The 16,120-nt window shown below is 43.7% G+C and overlaps 1 protein-coding gene across 1 annotated transcript in view; it reads right to left on the bottom strand.

Annotated features, from left to right (window-relative positions):
• Window positions 1-1,022: 1,022 nt before the first annotated feature.
• The window catches only part of LOC121306608 (neuroligin-2-like), a 59,165-nt gene continuing 44,067 nt past the window's right edge, over window positions 1,023-16,120 (bottom strand). The window contains exons 6-10 of the mRNA XM_041238423.1: window positions 11,137-11,322; window positions 7,253-7,518; window positions 6,752-6,911; window positions 4,710-5,076; window positions 1,023-2,374 (exon numbers count right to left, since the gene is read on the bottom strand). Of these exons, the coding sequence (XP_041094357.1) occupies window positions 1,558-2,374; window positions 4,710-5,076; window positions 6,752-6,911; window positions 7,253-7,518; window positions 11,137-11,322 (1,796 nt within the window). The 3' untranslated portion in view covers window positions 1,023-1,557. The remainder of the gene's footprint in view (window positions 2,375-4,709; window positions 5,077-6,751; window positions 6,912-7,252; window positions 7,519-11,136; window positions 11,323-16,120) is intronic.

The following is a 16,120-nucleotide window of genomic DNA, read 5'->3' on the forward strand; positions in this document are numbered from 1 at the left end:
ACGAAATTACAAATCAAAAGGTGGCACCATCCCCATGAGTCATTTCCAGAAGGAACTCATTTCGAGAAGGGCATCCTTCAAAGTACAACTCCATGAACCTCACATCCTCTGGGTTCTATAGACTTCAAGACGTTGGCGCTGTGTTTTTTTTAGCATTAGTCTGTGAGTCACTTGTTTCGAGTTTCCAATTAGGAGCCTGTAATAAGAAGCAAAACCCAACTGGGATAATAACAGAACCTAACGACAAGTGCTTGCAAATACAAACTCACTTTTAGTGGCGCACACAACCCAGGGGTGTGCCCAAAATGTTGCTCAGGTCAGGTACAATTCAAAACAGGGTACTGGCACCCGTTTCTACTGCGTCTGAACAAGCCCAAACCTAAAATTGATTTTCCTGTCTATAAAAATCTCTTGCATAAGGTATTCTGTAAGTTTACAGAAATGTTAAAAATAACAGTTATTTTGCAGGGACAGCAAGAATTAGAAAGTGTTTTGTATCCAGTTGTCTGTCTGACAGCAAAAGAAAGTTTCTGTGGAGTGTACTGTGAAGATATTTCAGTTGAAGACAGTGGAGAATCTGGTTCAATTTTCTTCAGGTTGTGCGAATGCTGGAACGACACTCCAAGGGGGCTGTTTCTTTTAAGTCAAAATCTACAGAAGTTTCAACCCCAGATGTTTTTGTAAGTAGACCACCTTGTTTTGTCTCAAGAATTTCCATGCATAGATTCCAGAGAGCAAACTATTTGTTTTGTATTTTATTTTAGGAAAAGTCGTATGGCACTTTATATATATTTATATAGCGTTCTATTTTATTTTTCATTGTTTTGTTCCCCCCAAAAATGGAGTCCGGATTCAAAACTCTTGGCACGAAGAATGCTGGTAGAATAAAAGGTTCGAATTTTCTCCAAATCCCAAACCTTCAGAATTCCAACTCCTGGATTTCTTCAAATGGTGGAGAGAGAGGGAGGAGAGAGGGGAGGTGAGAAAGGGGGAAGAGAGGGAGAGAGGGGAGGAGAAAGAGAAATGGGCATGGAGAGAGACAGATGTGTGAGAGGGAGAAGAACAGAGAAATATGGGAGAGAAAGATGGAGACAGAAAAGCATATAAGGAGGAAGTGAGCGGGAGAATGTGATGGGAGAAAAGAAAAAAGGGGAAAGAACAGAGGGAGGAAGAGGAGAAGAAAGAGTCCACATTCGGTGGGAAGATATGAAAAAAGCAAGGGGAAGGAGAAACTGAAAGGGAGAGAGAAAAAAGAAGTAGGGAGATAGAGAGGCAGAGGGCTGAAATAAAGAAGGAAGGAGATTTCAAGTCAAGTATTTTTTTTTCCTTTTTTGAAATCTTATTTTGGCAAACATGCACATACTGGGGTCCACTCGACATCCTCTTCTTCAAATATGAATTAGATTTGAAAGAAAGCCAGAAACAAAGAAAGGAAACCAAGAAAGAAAGAAAGAAAACATCCATGACGGGTTTTCAAAACAACAGGACTACTCCGTAGTATCTCCAAACAGCACAGAGAAAGAAAGAAAAAAGTTTAGTCCTGCAGAAAGCATGTGGCTATACCCTGGTTGTGGAGTGGGGATGTGGCAAAGTGTTATTGTGCCCTGTGCTGGGGTAGGTGTTGAAAGCATGCAGAGGCTGCATGCCTGTTATAGTGCTGGGGATCATGGTAATGGTATTTGGTGTCATTAAGGGGACATCATCAGGAGCACGGCGCAGAGCTAAGGTATAATCAGGAGGGCAGGCAGGGCGCAGTATCTCATGAGGTCTCAGAGGCTCCATGTCATGGGTCTCGTGATCCGAATGCTTGATCTGCAGCGACATGATCTCCTCTTCTTGACTGTGCGCCAGATCATTGGCCGGGTTCCTTTGAGGACTGAGACGCCTCCTTAGCTCGTGGCGTTTGTCGCGCTTGTAGTAGAGCGCTGCGAAGGCCAGGATGTTGAGGAAGAGGAGGGAGGCGCCAATTGCAACCGTGACACTGAGCTCGGTGGAGTAGTCCCGGGTGTCTCCCGGGAAAGGGGGAAATCTGGGTCTCTCAGGAATGTCGTCGTCGTCCGGCGGCAGGGTGGCGTAGGGGTGTTTGGTGGTGGCCGGGCGATGCCCCTTCCAGGGAGTCCGGGGGGTGCCAGGGGGCAGGCGGGTCGTGGTGGTGGAGGTGTAGCTGTCGTCATGAAGGTTGTGGAGATGCGGCACCAGCTCGAGCCAGAAGGCCACCTTGTTTGCACGGTAATTGTCCCGTACTCTGGGTTTGAGGCCGATGTGAAGGTACTGCTTGTCTTTCGAGTTGAACTTGGTCCAGATGACCTCTTCAAAGCGGTTGGGTTTGGTATGAATGAACTTGGTGTCTTGCGGGACAGGGAGATTGGGGTCACTGCAAAGAGAGAAAAGAGATTTAGGTCAAAGAAAATACCTAAAACAGTACAACCCTTCTAAATGAATAAACCATTGTTGTTAGAATTTGTTCTATACATGTGTGTAAGTGATCAGGATTTGACACAGTTTCCCGTTTGGATCTATATGTTATCACTGCAGTGTTGTCTCTTATATTACATTAACAATTTGATGTGTGTTAGGAAAATTCTTACAATTAATAGAATGTCTACAATAACACTCAAAAGTTTGATTATTACTTATTAAAGGGATTGTAGCGAACACAATAATCCCATCAGTATTCCTTGCCAGGCACATCCATTCACTTTATAGATCTAAACTATGGAGTTTTTAAGAAATGTATGTCTTAAGCCTGATTCACACAGGACTAAAAATCAATACATAAACAGGTGGATTTTAACTACATTGGTGTCCATTTCTGTTTATCATAGATAATTTTCCCAGAGGTCTTCTGAATTCTCATCAGGACTTCCTGGAAAATTTCAAACTCCTGTGAGGCGAATCAACCATGTTAGTGTTCTGTTTGAATTGCTATAAGCATTTCTGGGGTATTCGCCAAAAAGCAATACCAACCTTTTACTATAAACCATAATCTAATATAAAAAAATTGGTATGACCTGTCCTGTTTTTTAGTCCTGTGCGAATCATGCCTTAGCAAACATGTGCTTTCTTTTTAAAAGGTGTTTTTTGTTTGGCCTTGCTTTTTGATGGATTTGCACTTCCTGGGTCAGCTGGAGAATGAAATTATCCCCTGCCCCTTCAGGGCTTTCTTTCCTGTTACTAACCAACCAGTTGTTTCCCCTAATGACTGACATGCTTTCAACCAGTAACAGGCTTTTGACCCAGAATACACTGCTTTTTAACCAGTACTATGACCCTGAAAACACTGCTGAGGAAGAATGACCCAGAAAATGAAAGGAATTTCCTGGAAGGTAAGGCAAGCGTTTGATTCTTGAAAGAAAATTGGAGCTCCAGAAACAGATTTTTTTTTTTTTTTTTTTTTTTTTTTTTTAAATGAAAACATGTTGGAATATTAATACTGGCTAAATGGTTTTGGATGATTTTCTGATTTATTTCCTTCCGTAAGGCTCTGACTTGCATTCCCAGTGTTGCCTCCGGGAACGAAACCCACCTCATTACAAATGAAACGTCAATGCGAAGTCACAGGAAATGTGCGACTGCATAATTAAACAATGAGCGTTCTCTTCCCACAGCATAAAGAATTACAGACTTCGGGGAATTCATTTCCTACAGTTCCCACTGCAATCCCTATTAGAAACCGAAAAGTTTTTATTATTATTTTAAAAAAAAATTGTTACTGTCAATAAACATCATATTAAAAACACAACCCTCTCTTTCGGGATCTGATCCTTTTTATTAGCTTTCTAAAATGCTGAATTCATATTTAGTGGATCTTCTCTCTGGCATTTATTACAAAGTTGATATGAAAGTTATTATCATAAGTGCAAACCCAGGTTTTATTTTATTAGCTGTTATTGCTGGGATTCTTCTTCTTATTATTATTATTATTCTTTGTCAGAGTTGCTCAAAAACTCGCCAGAGTCAGTTGGTTGGTAGATGCTTATGGGAAGATGGAAAATGCAAAAGAACCTGTCGTAAGTCACATGGTTTGGCCGCCATAGGATTGAAAAACTTCTGTCTAAATGTAAAAATGTGTCTTTTGAAAACGACTTATTGCAGAGTGCTGAAAGTTGGTAGAGTTGTTGAGAGATAGTCCCAGATTAACTGGTGTTCGTAAGAAGCTGACACGCTGTGTGGTACGTCGGCCATGCTGCATGACGTCAAAAATCGCACAGTACAGATGTCATAATCACAAACTACAAAGATGTTCTTCTACCAAATCGCTAGTCCGACTGAAGCAAGCCCAACAGCACACACAGTCAATAAAATTATGAATTCGCTGCACAACTCTCATTGTTTGCGGCTCTGATTGGAAAACTCAGTGCCGTCCGTCAATAAGACTTTGTGCTTTGTCCTGAAAAAGAAACGATTCTAGATAACATGCGTTTTAATTTACCACGCTAGGCGGTGGCATTCTGTTAGATATTAACTGAATTCCCCTCAGTGTACTTTGAGATTAGAATCCACAACTATTAAACACTCACTAGAGCTGAATTTAGAAATGCTAAAAGAAATAAATTCAAAACGACAAAAGTTTCGACTAGACATCTTCCTTGCGGTTTCTTTCAGCATTCGAAACCTGCAATCCGCCCGGTCATTTTATCAGCGAGTGTGACGCAAGACGACGGGAGACCCAGATAAGCGGGTTTTGTGGAACTCGTGAGCGAACGCACCCAGTCTTGGCAAAGTTGGTCCAGTAGGTCATCACCACGGCGCTCAGCATGACGTCGTTCTTGGAGAAGTTGCAGGGGAACAGGTCCGTGGCTCCGATCATGGGGATCCCAAAAACGTACGGGATCTCGTCTCCGTGCGCGGCGTCCGCCCACTCTGGCCGCGCCTCCGTCTGGCAGTGGTGGTAGAAGGTGTAGAAGTACACCGGTGACTGGAATTCCGCGTGCAGCTTCGCTGTGGCAATCGCCGGCGCCACCCACTGGTGGTCCGTGAACAGCGCGAGCAGCGTCTTGCGCCTCATCTCGCCGTTGTCGCGGTCGGCCCAGTCCGTGTACATGAACTTGATGGTCTCGCGAAGGATGTCTTTGCCTGGGGAAAAAAAAAAGATATTAATGTTTGTATACAGCAGCCTGCACATGCAGTAGAAGATTTGTCGTTGATAACCTTTACATACCTGCCTGCATGAAAATTTTCGGTCAGTAAATTGAATTTGAATAAAGTCTGTGAAATCTTGGAAGTGGATGGAAAGCCCATTTGATGAGGCGCTTGCTTTATTTCTTTCAAAAAGGCTATGAACTGAAAATACAAATCTGTGAGTACATATAAATTGTTTGGTTGTGCATGCATGCATTTCCGTGTATGTAGGTCAGCGAATCAGATTTGTAGCTGAGCTTGTAACTAAGTGCAGTGAAAGTTTGTGGGGTGAAATCAGGTGAACAAATGGCGACAGAAGTGTTGCAAAGTGGCAAAGACCACTGCTGAGCAGAGACGTGAAAAATACCCAAAGGGAGCATATCATGAAAGAGGTGGCATGAAGTTTTGTACAGCAGGTAATGTTAGAATGGCAATTAGAATGGCAAGGTGTGTTCTCAAGTTAAATGTAAAAATGAAGGTGTGACCTGCAGACAGGCACATGTACAGAAAGACACCTGATATTTCATTACAATTTAACAAGGGTTTTTTTCCAGATATATTGCAGCGTGCTAGTGCACACATGGAACCAGCATGAGCCTCTCAGAACTACATTTCCCATCAGCCTCCTGCTCACTGGTAAATCCACCTCGGTTACATAGTTTGAGCAGGAGGATGATGGGAAATGTAGTTCCGAGTGGTCCATGCGGGTACATGGGAAGCCACCTTGAGTGAGGGAATGCAATTTAAAAAGTTTCAAAAAGTGGTCAAAATGTTACAAAATTAAAAACACACACACGGCTTACGTAAACAGCTGAAGCAACACATGGGAACACGTAACACAATCAAATACAAATGTCCTCACGTACCCTTTAAGCTCTTGATCAAATTGTTTGTTCAAGTTGTCATATTTCATATTTCTTTTACAGAAGGACTTAAGCTAGGCTTAATCTACAGTTTAGATGAATGGCTTTTTCAAGCGCACCTTTGACTGCAGTGAGAAGACACAGACACATTTACTGCACACAGCTTGTGTTTTGTATTCTGAATTACGTTTCAAACAGAGAACGAAATAAAAAAAAAGTGACAGAACGTCGTGTGCTGTACACGGACGAATCCTCTCTCCAGCCCGAGTGAAGGCTGCTTTGACAGGGTTGGGAGTGGATTTCTTCTGAGTTAAAAATACATTGATACAATTGAAAAGAAAATGCAGTTTTGTTTGCAAAATAGGAAAACTAAGATTAAAAAAAAAGCTGTTTTGTACAAATACGTTTTATAAGTTGTATTACTTCTACAAATCTGGCCAAAAGTTTTGCATCACACTGTAGAACTTATTTTGCTTCATAAAGTTGAACGAAACCTGCTGAATAATGTTACGTTAACATGCTAAAATCACAGTTTTCCATCTACTTAACGAAAAACTGACAAATTAAAAAATGTGATCATTTGTAATGTACTATAATTATGGCTTCCGGTAGACTATTGCGATATCATTTTGTTTCTTTGATTGCACTCTGTTAAATAAGATCTAAATTATCTTCATAGAGTTTATTTTTAATTATGTCTGAGTCCAAAAATTCTAGGTGGTGCTAAACTGTAGGTCCTCCTGGCTGTGACGAGGCTGGTCTCTTACCCTCAGGGTACCCATACAGATTGTCCACGAAGTTGGAAATGGTGTAGTCGAACGCAGCTGCCGAAATCCCATCATCGCTCTCCGTCCCGCCATCGTCGACAAACTTCAACCCCTCCCCCTGATTCACTCCGATCAGGATGTCATAGTTCAGAAACTCCCCCTGCAACACAGACAGAGAGGCATCAGAGAGAAGGGTGTGAGGGGAGTGAGGGCGTGACAGGAAAAGAGCATGGAGGAGGGGAGGGAGATGTGACGGAAGAGAGAAGGGGAGGAGAGGACTATGAGGGAGGGATCACTGAGCTGCTGTGTGTGTGTGTGTATCTCAGAGAGAGAGAGAGAGAGAGAGAGAGAGAGGAGGCAGGGTGAGGAGGGAGGGAGGAGAGGAAGAGGCAGGGATGGAGAGGGAGGAGAGGAGGAATGCAGAGGGAGGGAGGGAGGAGAGGGAGCGGTTGAGAGGAGAGGGAGGGGTTACGAGGAGGGGTGGAGTGATGCTGCTCAGACCTGTCGCATTAGGATTTCCGGGTCGTCTGGCACCACGTCTCCATCAACGACAGGTCCGAACGCGATGTGATAGCGGGCCGGCTGGATGTCCTGGTCCACCAGCTCTCTGAAGGACTTCCTGCGCAGGCAATCTACCAGCTCTGCCGTCTCCCCCAGGCTGCAGCCCACCTTGCGGGACAGGATCCGTGTGAACTTCAGGGGCTGGTAATTCACTGACCAGCTAGAGATCGCAGAACCACTCTGAGCTACTGCACGCTGGAACAGCCCTGAGGAGTGGAGAGAGGTGGAGAGAGGGGGGGAGAGGTCACTGAGTTGCTGGCTGAGAGAAAGGGGAGAGGACCCAGGAGAGGGAGAGAGGGGTTACTGTCTGAGAGTGAGAGGAGAGGAAGAGAGAGAGGTGAGTGGTTGGCACCTAGAAATGAAAAGTGGCCACTGGGCTCAAGATGGAGACACCTGAAGACAGCCAAAAAGTATTTTGAGTCATTGCAAAAAAAAAATAAATAAATTTGCAAACATCATAAAATGTATCAATTTCTCTATGAGGAAAATTAGTGGGATGCTTTAACTCTGTTTGCAGTTTCCATTTTCCACTGGGATTTTCAGAAACAACATTAAGAATTGTAAAACTGTTTCTTCAAAGAGCAACTTGTTATCTTGACTCATGTTTGGAATCACTTTGTATTTTATTTTCTGGGGACTTTTTAGAAGCGGTTTAAAGTTCTCTCTCCTCTGCTGTGCAATCTCCCTGCAGCACGATGTTGCCGACTGGGGTATTTCAGACAAAGAGCGTTAGAAGTTTAGTTACTGCTCTTGAGTTTTAGTGGGGACCTGTGACAGAGATCGAATGGCGCTTGGTGTTAGATCTCCCTCCCGACCTGAGAGGGCGCTAGATAAAGGAAACAGAGTATCCTGGACTAAAAGGCATGAGGCATAATCCCGTGGGTAGGTGGAAGTCGGCTGGCTAGAAAAGGGGCAGAGCTAAGGTACCCGAACTCAATGACCCGGAAGGGAAAATAGGGGCGTGGCAAAGCAATCTGTTTCTTTGTAACACGCTTCATCACTCCAGCATTTGTTATTTACAGGTGCTTCCAGGCTGAAGAGACTTCATTATTTTAACCAGTCCTCAAAGCTCATGTCATTAAGTCCTGGGATGACCTTCTCTCTACCTTCTCCAGTTTGCTAGTTCTCAAATGGGCAGCTTTTTTCAATAAACGTATGTTATAGCACATGTGAATTTTCATTTTAAAATATAATATACAGCTCTACATCAGGTTAAAGAATGTTCTCAGTTTATTTGCCTTATTTTCAGGATACCTGTTGCACTTCCTGGGACATTTCACCTCAGCAGTGTTTTCAGGGTCATGTCATTGAGTGAAAGCATGTCAGTCAATAGGGGAAGCAACTGGTTGGTTAACAACAGGAAAGAAGGCAGTTAAAAGGGGGGGAGGAACGAAGGAAGTGCAACACTATCTGAAAACATGACATGCAAACCGAGATTTCTTTAACCAAGTGTAGTACCAGATACCTTGTTCATAAATTTAAAAATAAAGTGTTTCTTTCACGTTTGAGACCTATATAAGGAATGGAAGTGCAGGACAGGGAAGATCCTTGGAATTATTTTGGCAGCTACACTTCAAAGAGATATATATATATATATAATATATATATATATATATATACACACACACACACACACACACACACACACACACACATTGCCTGCCAGTGAGACAGTTAATCAATGCTGCCAGAAGATGTCGGTTTCAAAGCAGCACTGTCTCAATTATACAGAACAGGTTTATGAATTTATTACAGGAAAATAGTTTTTTTCTCTGCCTTCCCTCTCCCTCCCTCCTGGAGTCCCGCTGAATAATGAAGCGGCACGCCGGCACTCTCCCAGTGAAATCAATTAGAACTCCTCTCCGCTCGGCCCCCTTGTGGGAAGCCGCGTGGAGAGGAATGTGAATGCAGGGCTGGTGGAAGGGGAGAGGTGACGAGGGAACTGACTGCATTCAGGGAGCCAAGCCATGAGCAAGGCGGTCCGAACCTCTTATCTGGGACTATTACAAAACAGGGCTACGTTTAACACTGCTGAAAGAAACCGAACCTATTCAATGACAAATGATTTGATTTGAAGTCTTTCTCAATGTCTTCAATGTTGAAAAGTCGGTCAGAGTTATTAGCTGCAGCAACATTATAAACTGTTCCCCTGTGACTCAACAATCTCCCTCTTGACCTGTGAGGGAGCTGTACAACAGGAACTGAGTGCCCCGTACTGAGTGGCTGGGCACTTCATTCCAGGGGCAGTAGGTAGCCGGCCATTCAGGAAAGGGGCAGAGTCACGGTACCAGGACTCCTCGCCCCAGTACAGTGAACAAAGTGTCAGTCATGAACTGGAGGAGGCGTGATTGAATTAGCTGTCAGAGAGGGCGGGGCTGATAATATTTCTTGTGATGAATACTGCATGCTGGTGCCTGTTCACTTCCTGTCCAATCACAGAGCTGCAATCAAAGCAGGTGACTTACCAGGGCATGAGAGACATCAATTAAAAGGCAATAGCCTCCCGTCAGAGCAGATCTGACAGTGGATGAAGCGCCGGAATGGAGAGGAATGGAGCAGACTAATGGGAGACGGGCAACGGGTTAGACACTGAGACAGAGACAGGCATGGAGTTAGAGAACAAGCACCCACATTCACAGAGAAGCTATTCTGAAATGGGTCATTTGGTTTCATCAACTGGAATGCTGGTCCAGACTGTTTACTGAGCAAGGGGGTTTGGGGTTCTTCCGAGAAGATTTTGGACAATGATTAAACTGACCTAAATTATTACACTTCGAATCATGAAAGAAAAACAAAACCACAGCCGTGGTTAAAATAAAATGAGATGATTTGTAACTTGAATTACGAACCCCTCAATGAATGGAGTGTACATAGATACGGTGTTCCCCTTTTATAAGACGGTCTGTTATACTGCAGAACAGGTTAGAAGGGGGTATGGTCACGGCTCCCTTCTGCCCCAAACAGCCAATGAAAAATATCACAATATCATATTTCTTCAATTATACTGTTTTAGTTTCTACCATTTGATCTAAATCGATTGGCTTGCGTCATGTCGTATCCACATTTTCAGAGGTACGGTTTGTACGTTGTCCCCTCCCCTTCACTGGCCCCTGTCCTGTCCGCTCCTTGCCCTGTTGATTGACATGCTTTCAGCCTGTTGACCCAGAAGACTTCTGGAAAGCAAGGCAAGCAAACTGGTGGCTTTCTTTAAGCTTGTGTAGTACCTAAAATGAATATAAACGGTTTGCTATAACATTGTAAAGAGTGCAAAACTGTGCCAAGCATGCTGTTATCTGGCTGCTATCAGGGAAAGAAGGTTTTACTACTGGAGAAAGTGTCAATTAAACTGATCTCACCTGACCTTTTCAAGCAGGAGCTGTCTGGTGAAAATGTCACACAGAGAGAAGCCAGCAACTAAGCTGTGCACACAAAAGAGGTGTCAAGACGATATAAAACAGTAGCACTTGCAGCTGCATTTGAAAAGCAGCGAGATCCTCCACGAACACACCAGCCTAACTGACATCACTGCTTGTTTTCAGTTATATCTAGTGGCCTCTTTATTCTGTCTAATGATATTAATTCAGCTGTAAAAGTGGGACTGTTTGATTATTGGGATCGATAAAGGAAACTTGTTAAATTCCCCTTGTTGTGTGCATCTCCTCCTTCACGCACAAAAACATCAATAAATAATTGAGTTTACCTACAGCGTGCATTTCTTTATGGAGCTATTTTGTTACCTTCAATTACTTTGAACTGCAGGAATGTGTTTTATTGAAATGAATTGGGACAATCCCACTCTTGTTGGGGGTCGGGGGGGTGGTTACCTTCGGAGTGGTGGGACAGAATGAGCAGGTTGACACATGAAGCCCCCGCGCCCGACCCAAAGATGGTTATCCTCTCCGAGTCTCCTCCAAAGTGTCCGATGTTCTCGTTGAGCCAGCGCAGCGCTTGGATCTGATCCAGCAGCCCATAGTTCCCTTTGGCTGACTGATCCCCTGTGCTCAGGAATCCTGCGGAGGAAACGCAAAGCACACACATGAGAGGAGAGCAGAACAAGACACGGAGAGACTTCCAGCCGGGGGAGCTGGGACAGTGTTTACAGCAGGGGTGCTGAAAGCCATCGAACAAAACCGTCACCCCCTGAATAGGATGGAAGCCGTGCGTTCAGTTTCTATTGTGTTGAAGATGTTAAAACGAAGCCAACATCAACGCCTGTGAATCAATTAAAAAATGCTTTTAGCACAGTCCTTGCTACTGTGTTTGCATTAACCATTTACAGCAAAGTAGCATGCAATGCTACGATCTGCTTAAACACTGCAGTTTAGAAATGTTTACTTGCAAAGCAGGTGGAACAGCTGTATTTTGTTTACTGTGGTCTTTGCAGACATGGACAGTCAGGCTCCAAAGGCTGACTTGTGCTCAGGGGTATATTTTTGCTTGTCCAGAATGTCAATGTGTGTTTCCAGTGTTGATCCACAAAGCAGAGCCTTTTACAAGGTGGTCTGTGTGAAGCACTCGCAAAACATATTCTTATTTGGACCTGTGGCAAGCTGGAGAGAGGATAAAGGCCCAGAGACAGTCTGTAGTTCAAAAAAATAACTTTTATTATAAATAAACACAAAAATGAAAGGGCACAAGGGCCAAAATAAAAGGATTTAAACACAAATAAAGCAAGACAAAAAGCAAAAATAACAATTTCCAGGCTGGGCAGTGCCTGGAACCAAACCAAACCAAACCAAACCAAACCAAACCAAACCAAACCAAACCAAACCAACAACCTGCTTCCTCAGCTCCCTCTCCCTAAATGAGAAGCAGAGGCCTCCTTTTATGTCAGGTGGCTGGGCGCTGATTGATCGTTAATTAAACTAATCATCTAATCAACCCCAGCCACCTGAACACAATGGACCCAGGCAGGTAGGGGAATTTAACCCCATCCCTGCCAATTTCTAAAGGGCAGAGCTGTGCTCTGCCACAGGGCCATTTGCAATAGCCGTGCACAAGCGTCTAATGCCTTTCCAACTACAAACCGACCCTTGTGAGATTGCAGCCGTGTGATTCATAACATATCCCGCCCCTGCTGGGACGGGCAGCAGTGATTGGTCTATTATCGCTTGTGTTCCAAAGCAATTTTTAAAAAAGCACAGGGCACACTCAGCTCATAAGATTCGCTAGCAGGATTTATCATTGCAAGTGCCGTACCCCCAGCACCCCTGGCTCTGCACTCTGAAACATTTGTCATTGGATTTATGAAGTTTTGTTTGAGAATTTCTGTTTCGTGGCAGTACACTGCATTGCATTAGATGGTGCCAGTACACACTAATCTAAAGATTGATCTATCTTCCATTACCTATGCAGGCAACCAAAAACCAAAACTATTTGAGGAATTGCAATATGAACCACTTTATCGAGTTTGACCTCAGTAACACTGAAGAAGGCACTGAACAATAAAACTGTGTGATTCTCCAGTGCACACTGCTAGAAGCAGTGCCTTCCAAACAGCCAGCAGTCTGCAATTACTCAGAGACGACTCTATTGTTTAAGGATTAGACTGCGGTAGTCTGTGCCTAGGCTAGACTAGCCAAATCGTCTACAAAAATAAGAGCCAGCTAGTAATCGGCCACTTTGGATGAAGCTTCCTTTTGTTTTGCTTGCAATACCCTACTGTGCACTAGATGGTGCTGGTGCTTATTGATATGAACATTCTGCCCTACCTACATTACATATATCTATGGTAAGAACCCAGAACTGAAGAGCACCTTCTTATAAAACAATCTTCTAGGAAAGAAGAACAGTATCTTAACTTCTGTAGAACTACTGCAAAAACGTGAAGCTACCGAACAACGCGCCAGTCTGACGACGCCTAGAAATGTCTTTTTTTTCTTCCTGCTTTTAGCGACAGACGGGAAAATAAAATTTCACAAACGAAATAAAACGAAGCCTCCCCCAGCTCATGAGCTTCGGTGGCAATGCAGCAATGCTGCCATTGGGTATTATACTTTGCTGTGCTTTTACTATGGAAAACTTTTACAATGGTTAGTTTACCATGGTTTGCTTTTTAATATGCTTTGCTATAGATCTATGTGCTTTACAATGCTTCCCTATGTTACATCATTCTAACTACACAGAGCTTCAGTGGCAGACAGACAGACAGCGGCACTGCAATGGGAACGGTTCTATATTATATTGAAGGGCAATGGTAGCACAAGTATAGGGCAGCTTCACTAGGGCGAGGCAGTCATTGGTATACTGGCAGCAGTTTGCTAACTATGCCCTTTGCATTCGTCACTGGCAATAAGACAGTGGTAATGCAATGCACTGGTTCTGTACTAAGGACCTTTCTTTAGGAAAAGAAGCAACAAACCATGAAAATAAGTACCTACCTTTCTTTCTGGGATCTGAGCAGATCCTAATCCAAGAAAAAGCAGCGCAAAGCTACTCTAAACTGTTATTGGTTTCTTTTATCAATCTTTCCAATCCGCAGATTCGCGGAAGTGAAACACGTTGACTCTTGTTTGGTCTTATCTAAAGTAAAGTGCCGAACACAGCCGCTTTCCTCTCACAGAGATCTTGATTAGCTGACTCTGAACACTTCAAAACACACAGCGTGGCAACGGAGCTGTGAAGGGCACCTTCCAACGCGCATCGACTCGCTACACCAAATAGATAGCTTTCCTTTGCATCTCACGAGAGCCCTCAATGTAATTCTATCGTTTAAAAATAACTAAAAGAAACTTCATAACTCTTTCAATGCCTGATGAACATGGCTGATAATTGCATTCGTTCTGGTCATGTGGGATCCTGTGTTGATCTTGGTAAAGTTTTAATGAGGGTGAGTTTAAAATAGAGATGCTTAATGGAACTGCAATGACTCAACAGTCTGCTTTACTGATGAACTCAAGTAAATATAGCTATGGCCAAAAGTTTTGCATCCCTCTATAGCATTAACTAATTTTGCTTGAATGAAACCTCTTAATTAACATATTGAATAACACTGGCTTTGTAGTTTTCCATATGCTTAACGAAAAACTGGAGCAAAATTAAATCTAACATGAAATACTGTACTACTGTTATGGCTTCTGGTAGACCTATTGCGATTTTGTAGTTTCTTTGATGACACAATGTTAGATAAAAGATATACATGTTTTATAGCTAGTATCAAGTGCATTTCAAAAATGATCTCTCTTCCATACTGGTAAGCGACTGGGATGTGGCAGTGCTTTTTCGAATGACAGATGTTCGCAAAGCTTAGTGTCTTGCATTGACATTGCCTGCCGTGTACGGGGAGAGTGAATCTGCAGTGGGGGACGTGGGGGTCTGCTAATGGATAACTATAAAATAAAGATTAACACAACTTTTAAAAGTTTTCTGGGAATCGAAGCTGGTGAATTTCAAATACTCTCGCTTGCAAGTCTCCCCTCTAAAGAACGGTGTACGGCAGCCAAGTGTAAATTATTTAAACTTTAATTAAAATAACTGGGCTGTAGCAGGACAATCTCACAGATGAATTGAAAAATCATCTCTCTTGTCAAAAATATCCTGTAAATATTTTAAAAGGTAGCTAAACTCAACACAAAAGGTGGAACTAACACACACACACAGACAAAGAGACTAGATTAGCGAAGGTGTCATTACAGCAGTAACAGCTAGCGCCACCTAGTGCACATCTGTGTATTGCCAGCAATGCAAAACCCCTGAAACTGTTTATCTTTTCACTAGGCGGCGCTGTCTCTTACTTGCAACACTGCCTAGATCATCTATGACATGCAAGAACAGAACAGCATATCCTGGACTCAGACTCTTTTTGACTACTGCTAAACTATCTGCTCTGAAGATCATCAATTAAATAAAATGTTAAAAGAATACTTCTGTATTAAGGAAAGAGAACTATATTTGACATGCATGGCAGAAATCACTGATTAATCCCATTTGCTAGAAAGAAATCCTTTAGGTTTTCTGAGAAGTGCTTTACACTGGTGTCCAATGCTACGGGTTATGAATCATGCTTGGTTTGCTGTTATTCCAAAGGATTCCACGTCGCCCGCTGTGCTTGAACGAATGCTGAAACAAAGCGAAAAAAACACAGGATCAACCTGGCTTTGTACTTCATCAAAATGCTTTTCTTCCTGTTCATTCATTTCCTGTGACCTTCTCTTCAAACGCTGTCACTACTTTGGCGTCCTCCGAACCCCGAGCCAACCGCGTCTTTGCACCCGGGAGCTCCACAGCGGATGTGAGCTACCACCCCCTGCAGGACGATGCCCAGCCCCGCAGGTGTCTGTCTGCACTCAACGGGTGCCTGGCCAGTAGGTGCCGCTGCAGCCCGGTGAGGTGACTTAAAATCTAAAAGGGACCATCTCCCTATTATAAATCACATAGCAGAAATCAACCAATCACAGTGAAGACTTGCAAAAATTCCACTAGCTCTTTTCCTGTGTATAGATATCATCCCATGCACAAAACACCACACCTAATTACAGTGTACAAAAAAAACACGTACCACCCACCTCAGGGTGTATTTGGTTTATTCAATGATAAGCAATCAAGTCCCGCCATAACTGGTTAAAAAGGAGAACCCTTGACTGTGTGACTCTCCCTTCACAGCACACCGCTGTGCCTTTACCAGGGGAGACCCTCGGGGACCCCTGCACTCCCCTGACTGTGTGACTCCCCCCCTGCACACCACGCGGCCGTGCCTTTACCAGGGGAGACCCTCGGGGACCCCTGCGCTCCCCTGACTGTGTGACTCCCCCCTGCACACCACGCGGCTGTGCCTTTACCAGGGGAGACCCTCGGGGACCCCTGCGCTCC

The sequence above is a fragment of the Polyodon spathula genome, chromosome 48 (assembly GCF_017654505.1).
Source record: "Polyodon spathula isolate WHYD16114869_AA chromosome 48, ASM1765450v1, whole genome shotgun sequence".
Taxonomy (NCBI): Eukaryota; Metazoa; Chordata; class Actinopteri; order Acipenseriformes; family Polyodontidae; genus Polyodon; species Polyodon spathula.